General features: G+C 48.5%; 1 protein-coding gene across 1 annotated transcript in view; it reads left to right on the forward strand.

The window, feature by feature from the left end:
* The first annotated feature begins 4210 nt into the window (after positions 1-4210).
* FRMD5 (FERM domain containing 5) overlaps positions 4211-22209 on the forward strand; it is a 43887-nt gene continuing 25888 nt past the window's right edge. The window contains exons 1-4 of the mRNA XM_089907312.1: positions 4211-4730; positions 13336-13433; positions 15614-15737; positions 19637-19724. Of these exons, the coding sequence (XP_089763438.1) occupies positions 4669-4730; positions 13336-13433; positions 15614-15737; positions 19637-19724 (372 nt within the window). The 5' untranslated portion in view covers positions 4211-4668. The remainder of the gene's footprint in view (positions 4731-13335; positions 13434-15613; positions 15738-19636; positions 19725-22209) is intronic.

A 22209-nucleotide genomic window follows, 5' to 3' on the forward strand; every position in this document is an offset into this window, starting at 1 on the left:
ACATTTCTTCCCCTTTCCTCACTTCTCTACTCTCCACACTTTCCTTCTGGCTAACTCCTTCTCACGTGTAAGGTCTCAGCTTAGGCTTTGACTTCTTCCCGGAAGCCTTCCCTAACCCCTACTCTGACTGAGGGGCCCCTCTGATGTGCCCCCATGTGCCCTGTTCTACCCCTATTGGAGTAGAACTTATTACACCATGCTGGTATCGCCTGTTTGATTACCTGTGTTCCTTGCAAAAATAGGAGTTCCACGAGGGCATTTACTTTGTCTCATTCATCACTGTAACCCATGGAACTAGCACAGGGCCTAGAATGCAGTGGATTCTCAATACATATCTGCTGAAGGGATGATGGGTGGGTGAGTTAGTGGGTTATAGTGCCATGTTCCTGCCCTCCACTTGCCCAGCTACCCTTCAGGCCCACGCCTGCAGTTCCTATAACTTCCGTCCATCAGCCCTTTGCTCGGTGTGGGAAGGTTCTCTCTGGCATCCCCACCGAAGTGGGAAAGTATGCAGAAGCATTCAGGCCTCACTGCCTCCCTTCCCCACACCCACTGTCGTCTACCATCCTCCAAAAGCACTGTCACCACGGGCCCCAGGGGGCCCCCCTTTCACGGGTCCACACATTTTTTTCATAGCTCCAAACATAAGCTTCATCTCTGTCACCACTGGGGACCTTGGAGCCCCGGAGGGCGCAGCCTCCCACCGGTGCCCAGGGCCACAGGTAACTCCCTCTCCAGGCCAGAATCAGGTTGTGTTTTTTGTTTCATTCATTCATTTATTAATTATTTGGCTGCATCAGGTCTTCATTGCTGCTCCCAGGCTTTATCTATTTGCAGCGAGCAGGGGCTACTCTTCGTTGCAGTGAGCAGGCTTCTAACTGCAGTGACTTCTCTTGTTGTGGAACACAGGCTCTAGACACACGGGCTTCAGTAGTTGCAGCACGTGGGCTCAGTAGTTGTGGCTCGCGGGCTCTAGAGCACAGACTCAGTAGTTGTGGTGCATGGGCTTAGTTGCTCTGCAGCATGTGGGATCTTCCCGGACCAGGGATCGAACCCGCATCCCCTGCATTGGCAGGCGGATTCTTAACCACTGCACCACCACAGAAGTCCCCAGGTGTTGTTTTGTTGTTTGATGCTCTGAGCTGCTGTGTCTCCAGGTCACATTTAGGGTTTTATGCTGAAGACTTGAGCTGTAGGAAAGAAACCAAAGCCTGAATCTGTTTCCTTTGACAAGCCCTGCCCCACTTTGCTGCCATGTTTCATTCCTCCTGGCTCAGCAGAATTTTGAGCATCACCAGTGTTTGAGGAGTGTTGAGGTCAGCCCCTCACCCTGTAAAGGCCCCACTGTCTTGGCATAAATACTATCCTCAGCTCTGGACGATAGTATAAGACCCCCCAAAGTGCCACGACACCAGGAAGCTACATGTCCTCACATGCTCTAGGTGTCCATTCACTCTGTAATGGTAGAGTCTTAGACTGTTTTTACAAAGGGATTTTGTTGTTGTAGTTTGTTTATTTTTGGGAGTCAGAGCTGTTTCTCCTTAAGAAGGGAGACCAGTTACCCCAAGGTCTCTTCATCTCCCAAAGGCAGTGGCATATGAAGAAAAAAGGGTAAAATGTATCCTGTTCATTATTTTTTAGTTGGATCAGCATGTGCTTGAGGAGGATAAGAGAGTATGTTGAGATGACAAAGATTAAAAGCCAAAGGAGACAGAGAAAAATAAGGAAATGGGGAAAAGGAGAAATAAACGTTCACGGAGTGACTCCTTTGTGCCAGGCTCCACGCTGGGCACAAATCTAGGTCTTTCAGCCAATGGACGTTGAGTGATGAGGTGTATCAGGCACGAAGCGAAGAGCTTCACATGTGTTATTCGATCCTTACCATGAATGAGATGAGTATCCGCAGTTATACCATCCATTCTCCAGATGAGTGGACGGTCTCGGACAGGTTATGTAACTTGCCCAAGGCAAGTGGCAAAGCCTGTCTCCTGCTCAGACCTGCCTGATGCCAGAGCCTGTGTGGTTTCTGGGGGTTCCATGCTGAATTCATACCCTATAGCCTCTAAAGTGACATGATTCTGTGCTTTTATTGAGGGTTTAAGGAGAGCCGGGAGGCTTGAGAGGGTCCTTGAGAGCTGTGGGGTAATGGACCTGTAAAGAATTGTCCTAGATCTACTGATCACGACAGAGATGGAGGAGATGAGCTCCCTGCCCCGCCCCACCCCAGACCTCTTCCCCTGAGCACCAGGGCGGCAGAGCCCAGCGCTCACATCCATCCCATCATCGCTTGCTCTGCAGGGGTCTCCATGGGGTCTGGGATTTCTCTGGTCCCTCCTGGAGGAGCTGCCCTCACTCCCTCTCCCCTGTTCCTGACTCAGGCCCTGGTCTCAGATTATTCTCACCCTCTCCTTCAAGCCCCCAGAGTCTGAAGATTGTACCACCTTGGCTCCTTCACCCAAATGCAGGAGGAAGCTCCGCTCTCTGAACCTTCTTTTTACTCTTCTCCTGACCCCAACTCACCAACCCAATGTTATCAATTTGCTAGTGATTCTGGGACCCAGATATAGGCAGACAGCTGCAGAAGGTAACTCTGGCCATCACCATATTTGGGGGATCCTGTCAAGATTTCTCTACCAGACCCTCTCTTGGACAAGCTTTCCGCCTTCTTTCCACCTGCTCCCGGTCTCCACAAGCTTTCCGCCTTCTTTCCACCTGCTCCCGGTCTCCTCCAGCCTCACTCCTTTCTGGAGCTCGCACTCCAGTACAAACTAAAGTCTTCTCTCCAGCTATTGCCAAGGGGAATAGCCTTTCGCCATTCAGCCTCTCTGCCTTCTGCTGATAATGGATCTATCATTGCACTTAGCTTCTGTCTATCTTCGTTTATTTATTTTAATCTATCGGTCCAGTGCCTCAGGGCATTTAGTTTTCTGAGTCCCCGACACTTGCTGTGTTCTTCTCACTGTCCAAAATTCTGGTGTGCTCCGCGCAGACAGGCCTCCTCCGCATTCATAGGCATGGTCTGGAACCCCAGTTGTTTCCGTGCAGTTTCATCTCCTTGCCTTTGCTTCCCTGTGAAGCCAAGCCGCGGTGGGCCGTGTAATGTGAGAAGGACCTCTTAACCACACTGAGTGGCTATAATGAGTTGCCAGCCTCGTGGGAACTCAGATCAGAGGAAGCAAGAGAGCAGGATGTCAGCCCAGATTATCCATGTGGAGCTGACGGGAGAACTGGCTCTTGGTGGGTCCATTAACTGTGTGACCCACGGCCCAGCCCAGAAGGTGAGAGCTGGGCATCGAGGGAGGCCAGGATGCGTCTGCGTGGCCCTGCCTGCTTTCCTGCCAGAGGGAGGACTCTGCCAGACGTTTTACTAAATAGAAGTAGTCAGAAAAGAGGGAGGTGTGGACCTGGTTCCTTCTCCTGTTCTACAGCTGCACGTTGAACACTGAGCTGGGCACCAGTGATACAGTGGTAAACAAGACAGAGTTTTCTGCCCTCACAGAGCAGTGGTTTTCAGCTACTTCCAGATAATCAAGCCCCAAATATCAGCAGTTCTAGCTCTCTGCAAATTAGCAAGGTTCCTGATTATCATAAAAGCAACAAACATCAATAGTGCATTTTATAAGGCATCCATGTAGAAGTGGGAAACTGATATAGAACGTTCTCGTTGCTTCCTTTCCCAAACGTAAGTGCCATGGGAAAAAATGCATTGCTACTATGTCCTGCCTTTGTGAAAATCCAGGGGAAACAGGATACTACACATTGATTGTGGTTAGTTATCTTATGAGACTTAGATTTTAAACATCCCTGGATGCCAAGGAATCCTGAGGATGTATTCCCTAACACAAGGGTTGGCAATGCGTTGCTCAAACAAAGATCAGATATACACCAGCCATCCCTGCCTTCTCAACATTTATGAAATTCCACCTGCCAGTGCTTTCTAGAGCTGCTACCAATAGCCTCTGTGTGTCATCCTGTCCCCACTGCATAACACAAACACAACCCATTAAAGGGAGTATTTCCCTACTAAAAAGCCAGGTGCGGCTCTGTCCCCATCACGCATATGTGCATTCATTTGTGCCTACGGGCATGCCAGAAACATGGCTTGGAACTCTGACGCCCTACGTTGGAAGGCGGCATTGCCAGGGAAGCCCAGAAATGGCATCTGAAGCTGGATCTCTTCCCCCCTTCACAGCTGGTTCCATGGGGAGCTTATTTCAGAAAATCATATCATTCTGTACTCTCCAAGCCTACATATCACAAGCTTCTGAGCTGCTTTCACCCTGGGCTACAATCTGTCTAGTTTTTTAAATTGAATAAAACAAGTTATATTTGACACTGCTTCTCATTAGGGCTTTCTTGTTCTGTGTTCTCTGTTTCAGCATTGGTTGGAGTTTACAAAGTCTGTGGGGAAGCAGTTGAGATGTAAGTATTGTCCATGAAAAGACGGAAGCCTCACCCCTGGGGAGGGTGGGAGGAAACCTCCCACTGGCAGTGAGTCTTGGGAATTTTCCACTGATCTAAGTGTAAGTTGGCCCTAACCATGGGAAGATTTTCTTCAGATGGTTCAGAGACCTGTGCATCCCAGTGGGGCGGGGAGCCCAGTCATCTTCCTGGGAAGGTCTTCCCGATGGGCACCTCTTTTTCTCTGCAGCCCAGCCTCCATTCACCATGTGTTTCCGCGTGAAGTTTTACCCTGCAGACCCTGCTGCCCTGAAAGAAGAAATAACCAGGTAAGGCTGAGCCCATGTCCCTCAGCCTCTAAGACTTGTTGGAGAGGATAGGAAAGAGGGACTGTAGCTTCCTAGATCCTCTACTTTGGAAGCTCCCAACTCTGATAGGCAAGGAATTCTTCCTAAATATAGCCTTACTTCTATATTTCATTTCCACATGCTCTCTTTGCTCATCCCCTCAGCAGAATTGCAACGGAGTGAGCTTCTTTCCTTTAAGAATACTTCATCTTAAACTGGTCATCTGCAAAAGGGTCTGGAGTAATGAATTAATCAAAAGCATTTTTTCTTTTACCACTGATGTGGCCACCATGGATGTTTTTGGAGATGGCCGTGTTGCTGCTTATTTGGGGGCTTGAAATAGACTCCAGCGGCCTAATGTACTTGGGAAATGGCAAAGCAGGACGCTGAAAAACGAGCTGGGAAACACTGAAGATTTTAAATCCAAGTGGGTGACCTCCCATGTGCTTATGGATCAGGCCCGTGATAAACTCTTCATTGTGGGGATCGTGTTCTGTGGCAGGCAGCTACAGGGAATGAATCCTGTCTCATCCAGCACCACTTGGGGATGAGAAAGAACCTCTGTGCCCACACCATCCTACAAGAGGGTCAATGAATTGGAGCCTCAAAGCTCCCCCAAGGGTTTTGTGTATCTAAGCCAAATTCACTCTAAAAGTCTGACCTCAGAGATTTAGAACTCTCTGAAATGGGATCTTAATTTTTATATTAGAAAGATGTAATTTGGACATTAGCAAAACCTTGATGTTACCTTGTAAAGGGTGGAACCCTAGGTGAAGAGATGATGCCAGGGAATCCTAGAGCCTCGGAAGAGACAGCTCTGCCAGCTCTGCCCCCCGCCCTCCCTAAAGCCTTAGAGACAGCAAAGATTGGGACGAGGCCATTGCCAGTGTAGAGACTGCTTCTCCTCTGAGGCCTTGAGGCCTATTTCTAGATGCTGAACTCCACATGAGCCCCAGTGGAGGTTGAGGGGAATCTTGCGAAGGAATCAAAAGGATCAGGAAGGTTGTTTCCTCCAGATGCTCTGAGCGCACCCACCACCCACTTTAAAGCACTGAAGACAGTGAAGTGTGTAGTTACAACCAAGTCTCGTGCTCCTTACTGGGCACATGGAAACTGCAGGCTCTGCTCATCCATGTGGAAGTGGATGTGGCCCCTACTTTGCCTGTGAAAACCAAGCTCATCCATATTAATGAGCAATCCTGTAGCTTTAGGCAGGGGAGTGAGGGTAGAACCACTGTGTTTAACAACTTAAACAGAGAGGAGTTTTGGTAAAGCACTAGCCTGCCCTGCTCATGACTTCCAGAGTGCTTGCCACAGTTCTGTACCTGCCCCTCCTTCCCCGCTTCCCTCCCCCTCCCCCCTTTCCTTTCCTCCCTCCCTCCCCACCTTTCTCTCCTGAAAGAGGTGATGGTGCCAGGGCAGACCCAGAAGTCCACGCTCCTGTCCACATGTCAGGGCAGATTTAACACATCTTTGTTGAGAGCCTAGCACCTAGCCTCCTAACACCTCGCATCAGGATCACCTTTTCTGCACCTCACTGGACCAACAGTAAGGATGAGAGGGTTTGGTCTAACAACTCAGAGGGCTGCCAGTGACAGCACGACAGACACACGGCTTTCTGATTTGATTAAAGGACAAAAATATATAGTTCTCTTGGCCCTTAGGAGGAGGTCTTTTTTTTTTTTAAGATTTCTTTTTGATGTGTGGACCATTTTTAAAGTCTTTATTAAATTTGTTACAATATTGCTTCTGTTTTATGTGTTGGTTTTTTAGCTGTGAGGCATGTGGGATCTTAGCTCCCTGACCAGGGATCAAACCCACACCCCCTGCTTTGGAAGGCAAAGTCTAAACCACTGGACTGCCAGGGAAGTCCCAGGAGGAGGTCTTAACAGTACAATTTTCTAAAACAAATGTCACTGCATGATACTAATGTACAGACCCTCCTACCCAAGGAGCAGCATAGACCGGGAGGCTCAGATCCTGTTTCTGCTACTTCTTGGCTATGTGGCCTTGGACATAAAATAGTTAACTTCTCTGACCTTCAGATCCCTTATTTATAAAATGAGGATAGTAATAGTACCTCCCAGCTTCGTTGGGAGGATTAACCACTACATGGGGTCTTGTACTTCTTAATACACCCCCAGGGAGCCTGGCACTGAGCAAAGGCTCACTGTTTACTGCCAGGTCGATTACATGGTCCGTGGACCTCAGGGGCTCTGCATGGGGCACAAGTACAGTTGGTTCTGGCTTTTCTCCCTTGTTTATGTGATAATCCCCACTCCTTTTCTGTCCTAGCTAGAGTCCTAACACTTAAGCAGCTAACTTGTGAGGACTGGGAAAGCCATGGCCAGGCCTCTCTCCAAGTCAGCAAACTTCAAAGACACTGGCAAGCATGTGAGCTCCTGCCCCTTCCGCATGCAGCTGTGCCCATCATCCTCGACTATTTTCCCCTTGCTCTCTGCCTCACCAGCCTTCCTTCCCTAGAGGGCATTTTCCAAGCGTTGTCAGGTGTGCGGACCTCAAGGTGCCTGGGCCTGATTTGGAGTCTTTGTGCCTCCCCCTCCCTGAGGCGTTCTGTGGAGGCCCTGGTCTTCGCTGTGTCTTTATCCTCATTCACATCCCTGCTGCTCTTAAAAGAGTGGGTACCTACCCCGGCCTCATTCAATACCCATAATTCATTACTGGCTTAGAGCTCTCCACCCCACCTTCCTGCCAAACTAATTTAGCTGTCAGTGTGTTTTTTTCCCTGGCAATATCAGTCCTAAATTTCGCTGCCGTCTCAGCTACTCCCATAAAGCCAGGCTTAGAGGAGGGGATGAAGAAGAACTGTGCTTCAGTTTATCTCTTGGACTCTTCCCAGATGATAAATTTAGTTGCCAAATCCTGATTAATCTCTTTTGTCATTTTTTAAATAAATAAATAGATTTTCTTGTCTGAGCTAGAGACAAGGCAGAGAAAATGGGGATTAGGCACCAGATAGGCGCCAGATTTAGCCTTTAACAAGGGCTGCAGGTGTTCGAACTCATTGAAAGATCAAGTAATAGAAGGAAACTGAGTGCACATGGGGCCCCGCCTTCCAAGGAAGCAAACTGCCTGACATGTTTGAGCAGGTGCTCAAAAAATGTTAATAGACTTTTCAGGTCATTTATTTTTTTTAAAAAAGCTAATAGAGTTTATAGGTAATGTATTCCATCAGTGAACATCACTTGAGCCTAGCTTAGGCTAAGATGGGTTGGCAAACTTTTTCTGTAAAAGACCAGATAGTAAGTATTTTAGGCTTTGTGGGCCATATGGTCTCTGTCGCAACTAATCTGTTCTACCATTGTAATGTGAAAGCAGCCACAGACAGTACATACATGAATGAGCCTGGCTCTGTTCCAATAAAATGTTATTTTATCTCACTGGGGACTCTGGTGGCAGGTTTAGTGTGCCAATCCTGGGAGAAGGAATCAAAAAGATCTGAGTTCAAATCCCAGGTGGTTCTTTAACTAGATGTGTACAAGGCAAGCAACAATATCTCTGATCACTCCCTTTCCTCATGTATGAGACAGGGATAAAAACAGTAGTCACCTCATAGAATCGCTGAAAGAGTGCGTGTTAAACAGTACAGTGTGTGGCACACAGCATGCACTCAGTAAATCACTGCTATATTGTCTCTCTCCCCTGGAATGTAAGCTCCATAAGAGTAGGGACTCTGCTTCGTTCTCTGCTGTATTCCCAGCACCTGTGGCTGTACCTGGCACATGTGTGTGCTCAGAACTAGATGGATAGATGGATGGGAGGTTGGATGGACAGATAGAGGGATGGTTGAATGGATGGATGGATGGATGGATGGGTTGGTGGTTGGATGGATAAATGGATGGATGGATGGATGAATGAGTGGATGGGTGGGTGGGAGGGAGGGTGAATAGGCACAGGATGTATAGGCTTTCTAGAAGAATATTAAAAGTGACAAAGCGTAACCTCTGACTCCAAGGAGCCCGCAGTCTAGTTTGGGGGAGGAAGACATACTAAACGTGATCATAGTTAGGAAAAGGGATGGCAGAAAATAGAGGAAACCAGGGGCAAAGAATGTAATGAAGGGAAGACAGGGCCAAAGGATCTTTTGGAAGAAACTCTTCAGGAGCTGCCAGTGCTTTCCAGAGTTCAGAACCTTTCATTGTGGAAACATCTCTGGATTCATCCCCATCCTCTGATATCAGAAATCAGAATGCCAAAGCCAGTTCCTTGGATGTACATGTTCCAGAAATACATAGGTTTTTCTTGGTCATCTTTTTTTTTTTTTTTTAAACCCTGAAGAATCTCTCTTTTTTTTTTTTTTTTTGGCTGCGTTGGGTCTCTGTTGCCACATGCGGGCTTTCTCTGGTTACGGTGAGCGGGGGCTACTCTTCATTGTAGCACGCGGGCTTCTCATTGCAGTGGCTTCTCTTGTTGCGGAGCACGGGCTCTACGCGCACGGGCTTCAGTAGTTGTGGCTCACAGGCTCCAGAGCGCAGGCTCAGTAGTTGTGGTGCACCGGCTTAGTTGCTCCGCGGCATGTGGGATGTTCCCAGACCAGGGCTCGAACCCGTGTCCCCTGCACTGGCGGGTGGATTCTCAACCACTGCGCCACCAGGGAAGCCCTCCTTGGTCGTCTTTTAGGCTCTCACACACTCTGCCTTTGGATGGTCCTCCATCAATTTAGGACAACCTGGCATTTAAACAAAAATGGAGGTGAGGTAAAGCCTCTTTGAAGCCAGAAGGAGATAGGCAAAGTTTAACCAAAAAAAGTGTCCTAAAGAGAAAGCTTTTTGTCTTAAATCTGGTCTAAATCTCATTTCTTTTTCATTCCAGTGAGAATTTCTCTCTGATGACAAAGAGTTCCCCTGACTTCATTTAGGACCCTTTTCTCCCTAACCATAGCTCACTGAATCACCATACGGGTTCTGTTTCCTCAGCTATAAAATGCGAGAGTTAGGCTCTGTAACTCCTACTATGAGGGTCTGAGACTGGGGAGCCCAACCAGCCTCATTATGAGCTGCTCATTATAAGCAGTCTGATCCCTTGCCTGGCAACTCAGTGGCCCTGGTGACAATGCCTCAGGCAACAAGATAGTCTTCCTTAGGCCCTTATGTCGCAGGGGAGAACATGCCAGGGCCTCTTGGGAATAGGTCTAAGGATGCTATGAGTCATGTGGGATGTATTTTCATGACCAACAACACTGAGTCATTGGTTACCTCCTTAAATGAACAAAACACAAAGCTTGACGGAAGCTGCTGGGGGAGAAGAGGGAGGGGGGACCCCTAGTGTAACTGTCAGTTGATTCTTTCCTGAGCTCATCTCCTCCTCTGCAGACTGTGGTGTGTTTCTTTAGGATGTTGACTTGCCCCTCCATCCCCTCCCCCTCCAGTTGCTGCACCACTGCTTGACAGTGTTCCCACGGCCTTACCCTTGACCTCCCTGTAGCTGTTCTACCTTCTGAAGTCTGAAGGAACCCCGCCCAGCAGCGGAAAAGCCTTGTTTCCTTTCCAGCTCACCTGAGGCACCTGTCATGCACCTGTCGTGGTTCTCACTGTGAGGAGGAGCGTGTCCCCCTTGGAGCTCTAGAGGAGCCTTTTCAAACCCAGCAGCACCCATACACTGACTCTCACATGCTCCTCCCCGGGGTGGGGGGTGTTGTCCTCACCACCACATTGAGGACCACTATCCAGAGCCTTTGAAATATCTCCTTCAGTCCCGTACGTGCAGCCCCTGAATTTTGGACACAGACAAGCAGAGAGGTGTGGGAGGAGTGATGCATGAACTCAGGCCCCGGGAGTGATCTGTAAGTAAGAGGCCAAAGGCTTGCTGCTACATCCTGCCAAAGCCAGTGGAAGGTGGGAGTTGAAGCGGTGAGAGGCAGAGAAGCACTGCCCCCTTCCTTCCACACACCTGTGGCATTTCTTCGTGGGAAGCAGAGTGAAGAGAAGCTTGACCTGGTAGATCCAACTTAAAAAATTACTACTCATTGCATGATGTCTTTTTCCTTGGGGCCGAGTGGGAGTGGTTGGGATAAGAAGGGGAGTTCTTGTTAACTTCCGGACCACAGTAGTCACCTTCCCTTTGGTTTGAGGAGGGCAGTCCATCCTGATGTGGTTAGAAGGATGCTTGCGAATTTTCTTAGGACAGTGCTTCATAAATTTTAATCTATGTACAGATCACCTGGGGATCTTGTTTAAATGATTCAGTAGGTCTCAGATGGGCCTAATTCTCCATTTCCAACAAGCTCCCAGATGCTGCTGATACCCCTGTCGTGTGGGCCACACTTTGAATAGCAAAGCTTTAGGAGAAAAGGTTTGATTGCTCCTTCGTTTCTATTTAATGACTTGAATCACCAAGCCCCGAGCTCTCAGAGTCACGTGCTTGTGCCCCTCCTCACCCCAGAAGTTGTGCTGTCATTGGTCCTCTTTCTTTTGAGCATTTTCACATGATCAAGTGGGCATGGAATCCTCTGTTTTATTCTTCAGCCTGAAAACAGAAGCAATAGAAACACCTCTAGTTGTCCAGGGAGTGCCCAATTTCTTTTTGGTTCAAACTGATGGAATTTAAGGGAATTTTACCATATTCCCATTACTCCTGTGAGGATGCTGTAGTTATCTATGGCTGTTTAACAAAATGCCACAAAACTTCACTTAAAAGTATTTCTCATCTCTGAGTGTCTGTGGGTCAGGAATTCAGGAGTGGCTTAGCTGGGTGCTTCTGGCTCAGGGTCTCTCCTGGGGTTGCAGCCAAGTGGTTGGCTGGGCCTGTGGTCATCTGAAGGCTTGACCAGAGGATTCAGTTCCAAGATGGTGTACTCACATGGCTGTTGGCAGAAAGCTTCAGTTCCTTGCTAGCTGTTGGCAAAACGCCTCAGTTCCTCACCATGGACCTTTCTATAGGGCTGCTTAAGTGTCCTCGAGCAGAGGGAGTGATCCAAGAGAAGGAGAGCACAAGGAGGAAGCTGCAGGGACACTATGACCTAGTCTCAGATGTCAGACACTAACTACCACTCCTGCTTTAGTCTGCTTGTTAGAAGCAAGCCACTGAGTCTAACCCACCCTCAAATGGAGTGAATTAAGCTCTACCTCTGGAAATGAGGAGTATCAAGGAATTTGTGAACTTTTTTTTTTTTTTTTTAACCATGCCACACGGCTTGTGGGATCTTGGTTCCCCAGCCAGGGATTGAACCCACGACCTCAGCAGTGAAAGTGCAGAGTCCTAACCACTGGACCGCCAGGGAATTCCCTGTGGACATATTTTCAAACCACCACAAATGCCCCCTGTCAAGGAGCCACTGTGGTAGGTGACTCACTTAAGGGTGTGATACCCCAGGCCTCTGCTCTTCTCAGGGCACCTGTGAGGTTGTGAACATCAGAGACCCCATTCCTTGTAAAGACCTTTCAGAATGGAACGTCAACAGTTCCATTCCATGGCAACAGAGTCCACCCAATTACTTGTGAAACTACAAAGCACTTATAGTGCAAAGAGGGTAGAATAACACAGTGATGAAGAGCCAACCTCAGTCCTGAATTTGAATCCTGGTTCTGCCACTTACCAGTTATGTGCCCATGAGAAAATCACTTAAGCCTCAGTTTATCTTAAAAAAGGGAGATAATAACAACATATATCTCAAAGTGGTATGCGAAAATTAGGTGAGATGCTGATGTCAAGTGTGTAAGTCCTGGACTGGGAAATAGTAAGTGTTCAATACACATCAGCTACTATTAGCTGTTCTTGATAGCCTGCTTCCACCTGAGGTGAGCTTCCTACGGTTGAAGAAATATTAGCCACAAGTTTGTGCATTTCCTTCACCGGTGCCTCTTCTTACACCTTATTCAAATTCTGAGAGGTCTGGTTGACCTCTGCCCATAATGAGGGCCATTCCACATATGGACAGATTGACTTGGCAAGCCGAGGCAGAACTCTCCCCAGGGCTAGTTCCTTCACCACCTCTCTGCTTCTTAAGAGGCAACGTCAGCGAGAGTCCAAGGCAGAGAGAGGCCCCATCAGCCCCTCTCTTATGACACAGGTTTCTTTCTCGGCACTGAATTGAGCGGGGCCGGCTCCTTCCAACTCCCAGCACTGGGGGACGATGCTTTTAACCAGGAAGTGCCATTTTTGTTTTGGTTTTTTTTTTTGCGGTACGCGGGCCTCTCACTGTGGTGGCCTCTCCCGTTGAGGAGCACAGGCTCCGGACGCGCAGGCTCAGCGGCCATGGCTCACGGGCCCAGCCGCTCCGCGGCACGTGGGATCTTCCCGGACCGGGGCACGAACCCGCGTCCCCTGCATCGGCAGGCGGACTCGCAACCACTGTGCCACCAGGGAAGCCCGCCATTTCTGTTTTGAGCTACAGAAGGAAACTGACAGGTTGTTTTGAATTGAACTTCAAAATCAGTTCAGGGCAAAGTGCTTGAAAGAGCCTTCAGGGAAATGAAAAATGTTATTTGTTCTGTGGTATGTTTTGAGATTTTTGTTTTAATGTAGTAAAAGTGTCCTGACAGAGATTTTGATAGGCTTATATTACATATTTATGTCTTTAAAGCAATCAAAGAAATCCTTTATAGTTCATGTTCTGTTTTCTCTCCAGGTATTTAGTCTTCCTGCAGATCAAAAGGGATCTGTACCACGGCCGCCTCCTCTGTAAAACATCAGATGCTGCCTTGTTAGCAGCTTATATCCTTCAAGGTAATGACTTTTGACAGGATAAATTTGCCTTTCATGCTACGTACTGATTACATTATTTCAGTTGCCGCACATGACTACTTCTTGGATATAAACAGTATCTAACTTGAAACAGAGCCCAAGTTAAAAGACTTTGCCTGGACTCCCTAGTCCCAGGAAGCTCTGACCACACAACCTTAAATGGTTTGTACCTAAAGTCTTTCTGGCAGCCCCTTCAGACTCTGTTCGGGGTGGGGGGTGGCTTTCCTTGCACCCTTGGTCGATAAAGTTATCGAGACTCTGGAGAGTAATCCAAATCAGCTTTTTCTTGTCTTTTTATTCAAATCTCAAAGATGTGAAGCACCTTGGAATTCTGGTATCTGTTTCAGAGACCTTTCCATTCAGAGTGCTCTAAGTTAAAAATGTTTCCAAGTAACAAACCCATTTTCTAACATGCAAAGAAGGCAGAGTTGGGGTTGTATTGAGCCAATACCCAGACTGGCGGTTTTTGCAAAACAGTGGGAAAGGTACGTACTCTTCGTATGTGATCCTTTCTCCTTCCGTGAAATGCAGGGGACTTCTAAGTATTCTAAGTTCGTAGACTTCTCTTAGTCCTTTGGCCTGAAGCTGTCACTGGGTTATTTTGGACCATAGCACTAAAATCATGAAGTTTCTATCAAAGAATCTGAATTCATAATCAGAAATCTGTGGAACTCCAGGAAGCTACTTTGTGAACAGAACCTAAAAAAATGCTTGCCAATAAGAAACGAAAGTTCTTCCGGCAAAAAAAAAAAATATCACAGCTGCGTTAAGAATGTAAAAGTCAGCCTATTACAACTTTGACTTCTGAGACTCCTGTTTTTAAAAACCTCCTAAGCCTGAAGTCTAGAAGGTACTTGCCAACTTTAAGGTACCCAAAGATACTCCTTTCATTTTTTAAAGGAAAACCTGGTCCCATCTAAGTGAGATTTTAAACTCTAGTTTTACCCTGACAACCATATTGAAATTTTCTTTTTTTTTTTTTTAATTTAAAGAAGCTATTGATATCCAACATTGATGTTTCCCATTTGGAGCTTTCTAAGTAAAATCATAATAAATGACTCCATGGCTCAAGATCACTTCAGACTTTAAGCCCAGGGAAACCTTTAGTCTCTTGCTAAATGACAGAAATTCCCGAGTAGTCTGGAAGCCACTATGAGGAGACCTGTGCCACAGAACAATATTCAGTTGTGAAAAAAGGGCACATTTTCCTCTTAATATTTACTCCCCACTCAAGACTTCTCACCTGCACTGGTTGTGGTTCTCACTAGGGGAGGAGAAAAGACAACCACAAAGCAGCTGAACTTCTTAACATCCTTCCTCCTGACACACACAGTGTTCCCTGTGGAATGCTGCATGTGGAGAAGGCTGGATTCTGACCTAGGAACACATTGTAGGGAGTAGCCTGGGCCCACTGGCCCCCCCAGATCTGAGATCTCAGCAGCTTTGGGGATGGACTCTCTCTGTGAATCTGCAGGACGAGAAAGCCCCACCCCCTGCTGGGAACGGAGAAGTCAGCCTTAGGACCTGGTGCTCCTGAACTCAGCGGCCCTTTCTGCTTATAGCCAGTCTTCCCACTCTGCAGCCCTCTCCAGGGGGCCTGGCACCTGTTCAGCCCTCAGTGAATATTTATTCAAATGTGTTCACTTGATTTGATTTGATTGGGACTGAGAGTTGAGTTCTGAGTTTGGGTCATGGTTCATTCATCATTTTGCTGTGTCCCTGCTAAAATCCTCAAAACGAGATTTAGTCTTTGGATGTGGCTCAGGCCCAAAAGCTTCTGTCTTTCTGATCAAGCTCACAGTTTTCTGTGCTGCCACAAAGAGCATTGTTCTCAGGCTCTCTTCCGGGAGCCTGTGGGCCATGGTGCAGACTTCTGCTCTTTTATTGCAAATTTACATTTGGTGACCTCAGAACGCAGGGTCAGCTCTACCTTCTCTACTTGGCCTTGATATCAACTCAGTGTGCACACCTGGGAAAACAAAGGTGGGCCTGCTCCTGAGGAACATGCCCTCTGCCTGACTCACAGCTGTGCTCAGGATCCACTGTTCTTTGCAAATGTGGTGCAGAGTTTAGCTTTTGCTCTCTGTGTTAATCTCTTGTTGTTTTGCCAGTGATGATTTACCTATCTCCACAACTGTTTTCCTCTACTTTCCTTTTGCAAGCGGAGATTGGGGATTATGACCCAGGAAAACACCCTGAAGGCTACAGCTCCAAGTTCCAGTTTTTCCCTAAACATTCAGAGAAGCTGGAAAGGAAGATTGCTGAGATTCACAAAACAGAACTCAGGTGCGTGACACTCGGTTCAGGCCAGGCCACTGTCTCCCTCACAGCCTGAGCACACAGCCTCTGCACTGCATCCTCTGCTCCTGCAGACCCAGCCTTCCTGACTCTGGGATGTACCATTTTCAGTGATCCACTGACAGTACAACCTCAAGGCTCCCTCTCCAAGAACAGTGGTGTAGGCTGAGGCTTGAAGGCAAGAGAGAAGCTATATAGGTAAGGAAAATGGAGAAGGATTGGCCTCTGAAAGGTATTTGCTTCACTAAGATAAATGAAGAGACAGAGGGAAGAATCATGAACTGGGGAAAAGGAAAAGGAAAATGTAAACAGCAGAAGAGGGAAGAGAGGAGGGGTTAAGTGGCGATGTGAAAAATGGGCAAGCCTCTGACCTTGGTCCGTGACAGTGACAGGTGGCTTCTGGATCAGTGGATGGGACCACACAGGGCTGGCCTGATTCATAGCTGGTGTGGGTACCTTGAGAGCACCTCATTCAAGGGTGTGTCTTCAGCACTGCTTCCTCAACCCTACACCCCTGCACTGAGGGAAGGAGGGGAGAAGCAGCTGGAAGCAGGAGGCTTGTCCTCCTCAGATTCTCCTAGGTCACCCAGAATGTGCCACATCCCATAAAATAGCATCAGTGCATCCTCTCACCCATATGAAATAGTGTTTTCTACAAAGGTTGGTTTTTTAAAAAGCAACAAAAGGGTGTTTAGGCTCTACTTTGTATGGCACACTGGAGCACAGATTCCCCAAACTGATAAACTAAGAAAAAATTTATATACAATACAGCATTGTAAAATAAAACCTGCTATCATATTAATACAGTGCAATTAAAAAAAAAATCTTTTCAAATGTTTGTGTAACTACCTTTCTGGGGAATGACAATGTCCAAGGGGTGGGAAAAAGATATTTCTAATGATAACATTAACCTTAAACTAGTTCCTACCTGATGCCCCCCGAAACAAAAAATCTTCACCTTCACTCAAAGATTTTACCAACAAATACGTCCCCAAAGCCTCTTTAGCCTTATAAACAGACCTCCTGCCCACTGTGTGTGGTTGGACTGGTCCCCACCCTCCAGAGGAATGGAGACACCTACCAGAGGTGGAATCCTAGCCGCCTCCCACCCCTCTCCCTGTGCAGGTGCTGCCCCAGCTCCTCCCATCACTCTTAGGGAATAGTGGCCCCTTGTGGTACAGGTCAGAATAAACACATCTGTGAGGGCTCCTGGCTCATTAAAAGGAGAGATCAAGGGCGTGCTGGGACAGCCAGGAGCCCCTGCCAGGAGGGTTTTAGGAGATGTCAGAGCAGTGGGGACAGTCCTCCAGAAACCTCATAGAAGTCAGGGGATTCCTCAGGAAATGATGCCCACTTTGAGGGTCCCAGAGGGTTGAGGGTGAATGCAGCCCACGGAGCCCTCCAGTCTCCACACAGGGAATAAGGAGGCTCCCTGGAAGGGGTAGCGGTGCTCAGCTGCCTCTGGTGCCCGGTCCTTTGCCTGCTGCGCCAGCATTTTCCAAACACCTTCCCTGTGTCTCAGGTGCGCTGGTGGGGGTAAACATCTGCATTCTACAAAATGCCTCCTTACACAGGCGCTCCTTACACAGGTGCTCCTTACACAGGCACTCCTCCTTACACAGGCACTCCTTACACAGGCGCTCCTTACACAGGCGCTCCTTACACAGGTACTCCTTACACAGGCGCTCCTTACACAGGCGCTCCTTACACAGGTACTCCTTACACAGGCGCTCCTTACACAGGTACTCCTTACACAGGCACTCCTTACACAGGTACTCCTTACACAGGTACTCCTCCTTACACAGGTACTCCTTACACAGGCACTCCTTACACAGGCGCTCCTTACACAGGCGCTCCTTACACAGGTACTCCTTACACAGGTACTCCTTACACAGGCGCTCCTTACACAGGTGCTCCTTACACAGGCACTCCTTACACAGGTACTCCTTACACAGGTACTCCTCCTTACACAGGTACTCCTTACACAGGTACTCCTTACACAGGCGCTCCTTACACAGGTACTCCTTACACAGGCACTCCTTACACAGGTACTCCTTACACAGGCGCTCCTTACACAGGTACTCCTCCTTACACAGGTACTCCTTACACAGGCACTCCTTACACAGGTACTCCTCCTTACACAGGTACTCCTTACACAGGCACTCCTTACACAGGCGCTCCTTACACAGGCGCTCCTTACACAGGCACTCCTCCTTACACAGGTACTCCTTACACAGGCACTCCTTACACAGGTACTCCTTACACAGGCGCTCCTTACACAGGTACTCCTTACACAGGCGCTCCTTACACAGGCGCTCCTTACACAGGTGCTCCTTACACAGGCGCTCCTTACACAGGCGCTCCTTACACAGGTACTCCTTACACAGGCGCTCCTTACACAGGTGCTCCTTACACAGGCACTCCTTACACAGGTACTCCTTACACAGGCGCTCCTTACACAGGTGCTCCTTACACAGGCGCTCCTTACACAGGCACTCCTTACACAGGTACTCCTTACACAGGCTCAGCCTCATCTTCATAGTGTAAAAGCGTGTCTGTGGTTCCTTTCTGCAACTCCAACATGCGTTCCTTGAGGGCCCAGACTGCACTATAGTTTATGGTGTATTTCATACAGGGCAGCACAGAAGCTGCTGAGGTGCTGATTGATTGATGCCTCTCCAGAAAGACACTAGAGGGAATCTGGTCTTCTTCTCCCTCAGGCTGGCTTGTCTTCCTGCCCTGCCATATTACTTGAGGCAAATGATAACTTAGAAAGTTTCGGTCATGCCCACCAGCCGTCAGAGTTGTTGACTTGACAAACTGCCCATGCCTCCTCATACTGAAGCCAATCCCACATCTGTAGAAGGAGGTCAGCTTCCCAGGGCACTGGACCCTGAGAGAGCCTGTGGTGATCCTGCACTGGTTCTGCGTGGAGCCCATCCACGCCCCTGCTAAAGAGGCAGCCAGGAGGGGAGTGATGCTGAAGGCCCCTTCTTCATATGGCTTGGTGCCAGCGCTGGTTTCTTCCTTTTTTCTGCTTGTTTCCTTTTCACAGTCATCACCAGGTGGGCAGACAGAGCTATTGTGGAGTCTGGGGAGCTCAGCACTGTCTTCTGTTGCATCTCTTTACCCTCCATTCCTGTGTTCCCATTTGGTAAAGGAAGAGGGTTAGGCAGCAAGATATACAGGTCCCTTCTTTGTGTTTCAGTCTAGATCAGATGGCCTGCAGCCAGCCTACAGATGTATTTTTTTTCTGCCCCCATAGTACTTAAAACCGAAATGCCACATAAAATTCGGTATCTGTGAATTCTCTTTAAAAATCACACCTGGGCTTCCCTGGTGGCACAGTGGTTGAGAGTCCGCCTGCCGATGCAGGGGACACGGGTTCGTGTCCCGGTCTGGGAAGATCCCACATGCCGTGGAGCGGCTGGGCCCGTGAGCCATGGCCGCTGAGCCTGTGCGTCTGGAGCCTGTGCTCCTCAACGGGAGAGGCCACAACAGTGAGAGGCCCACATACCGCAAAAAAAAAAATCACACCTAGCAATGATGGTGTGACTACAATCCAAGACTGCATTCCAAGACTATAGCTGAGGAGCAGCTGCCCTCATTAGACGGGGTGGCACTCCCAGTTTGCCCTAGTCCCCACCACTCCCTATTGTATTACACTCAGCCCATGTCATTCATTATGTAGCCTGCCTCACTCTGAAGACTTCCAAGGTTTTGACCCTAGATAAGAGTCTCTGAAGTCGGTCCTAGGACGGAGCAGGGAGCACAATCTATGGAAAAATCGGAGTGTGAGACACCCTGAGCACTTCCTAATTGAGTTTACCTCAGGGGAACCTATGGGAGCAGGAAATCCTGAAATCATCCCATTTTCTTTATTCCAGTGGCCAAACACCAGCAACATCAGAGCTGAACTTTTTAAGAAAAGCGCAGACGTTGGAGACATACGGAGTGGACCCTCACCCGTGTAAGGTAAGACCCGCCCCCATGGCTGGAGACTGCGCTGACCTTGCTCCCTCTAGGCAGGGGTCCCTGGTCCGTGGCCTGTTAGGGCCACACAGCAGGAAGTGAGCGGCAGCGAGCGAGCGGAGCTTCATCTGCCGCTCCCCATCGCTCGCATTATGGCCTGAACCATCTTCCCCCCGCCCCCGTCCATGGAAAAATTGTCTTCCACAAAACTGGTCCCTGGTGCCAAAAAGGTTGGGGACCGCTGCTCTAGAGGGTGACAGGCAGGGAGGAACCACGCGCCTGTGCCACCCGCCCCTTCAATATTGGGATGATTGGCTTTTTTAGTGACAGACGCCAGAGAAAATGTCTCATTGTGAAAACTCCTCTGGATTCCATGCTGCATGATCTTGTGGTGCCACATCGATGTCAGAGGGTCCGAGGCAAAGTCCATCGAAATAACAAATTGGAAACCGGGGCCCCACTTTGGCAGCAGTGGGTAATTTGGTGGAAGTGAAGAGAAGAGGAATGGGGGAGGCCCCCCACAGGGAATGATCAGAGGCTGCTCAGCGCACTGCCCACCCTTCCCTGACCCGTAATCTATTTTCTTTCCAAGAGTGGGTTTTTATTGACTGCAGCGGCCTAAGTCACTGCGTGGAACTGCAGTGGAGTCACGTTTAATTCCCTTATGCGCGTGTGAGGGCGGGACAGGAACCAGCCAGGGAGGCTCTGCCCAGAGAGGAACCTCTGTGAATACTCACGTGAGTCTGGCATTTCAGAGACGAGCTCGGGCAGCCACTCGAGACTGTGGAAAGCAGTGGAGACCCATGGCCTCTTCCTGTCTCTCTGTGGCTGGGTCCCTGCGCTTCATCTCCTCATCCCAGCTGCTCTGACACTTCTGGTCTCTGCCTCAGTTTCTCCAAATCTTTGCCTCTCTCTTTCCACTACTGGAGAGACCCCAGTATCACAAGTAAAACTGATTCTCAAACACTGACCTCTTCTTCCTAATAAGTGAGGGGCACCATAAGTTTCCAAAAAAAAAATTAATAGAATAGAAACCGAGGAACCCAGTGATGTGGATGCAGAGTTGCGTTTCCCTTGGCCGCTTGGTGAGGAGATGGTGATGTTTTTGTTGCATAGGATTTAATGCCGAAACTTCAAATATGAACTTTGTGAACATTCTGGCACTCAGAAACCTGGTCACCCTCCCAGCTCCACAGTTCCCTATCTACCAGCACAGCCTACTGAAGATAACCCCTGTGCTCTTGGGGGCCAGCACTGTCAGAAAACACATTCATGCCATTTTATACCAAAAAAAAAAAAAAAAAAGAAGACATATGGATATTTACAAATGAATTAGCAAAGTTTCCTGAATAATGCCTTGTGTACAACCAATGTAGTTTAACTTGCATAAATTCCTCAGATACTATCAGCAGGGGGCTGCAGAGGACTGACTGACAAGAGCTTTGGAGTCAGCTGGCCTTGGCTCCAGGGCCGGTCTCCTCCTTCCTGGGGCCTTCAGAAACTTCTCTGAGCCTGGCTTTCCTCATCCGTGTTAAAGTCCTCAGCAGATACTCCGCACCTGTGCTCCCTGAACTGCTGAGTCACTTCAGGACCTGAAAAGACAACAGCTGCCTTCTTCTCTTCTCCGCCATCCTATGTGCGGCTGGATTTGCTCCATGTCTTCTCACAAGGCTCACAAGTCTTGTCTTCTCACAAGACTTTCAGGATCAAGCAATTCCTGGCCAAGAAACAAAAGCAGAATCACCCCATTCCCCAATGGATTCGAATGAAAAATGGTAACAAAATGAGGTACAACTCCAAGAGAAGACATTGGAGAAGAACCACGCTGGGTCTGAAAGGAGCCTCGCCTATGAAGTGGCACACATTTATGCTGTGTCAAGGTCACTTGCATCTTACCATATCACTTTGAGAACATCACTACCGTCTGACCAGCTGGGTGTGTTTTATTGGGAAAATTATTTTTCTCTTTGCGTGTTTCTGCACTAGTGCTTTGGTTTAGTAGTAAATATGTGAGACCTTTGGTTAGAAGGAAAAAAAAAAAAGACATAGCTGCCTAAAGATAGATATGGTCAACAGAAGATGCCAGGTCACCTCTGCATTTAACCCCACATCTGTCCAGTCCCCTTGAGGCCACACAGAGTGCCCACCTCTTCAGAGATGGGTCCCTAGGCAGGACTGTCACCTGATGGCACGTAGAGATGGGCTGACAGTGAACCTGAGCATGACAACTGAGTGTAGCAGAGTGGGGATTCTCTGCTGTTGCCTATGGGGGTCTGGAAGCTACAGCGGCAGCCAGCTTGGTGTCCAGCCCAAATCCACATGCACCCTAGGACTGCGGGGGTCCTGGCTCAGGCCTGTCTTTTGACGACTCTGTCCACCAACAGACACAGAGGTGAAGAGGCTACAGGAAGGAACCGGCTTTCATACCAGGCACTGCACAAGGCCCAATCCCATATATCCTATCATTTCATCCCCACGGCACCCACTC

Source organism: Delphinapterus leucas, chromosome 2, assembly GCF_059928025.1.
Source record: "Delphinapterus leucas isolate spDelLeu-1000000601 "Yukka" chromosome 2, BTC_Dleu_Yukka2, whole genome shotgun sequence".
NCBI lineage: Eukaryota > Metazoa > Chordata > Mammalia > Artiodactyla > Monodontidae > Delphinapterus > Delphinapterus leucas.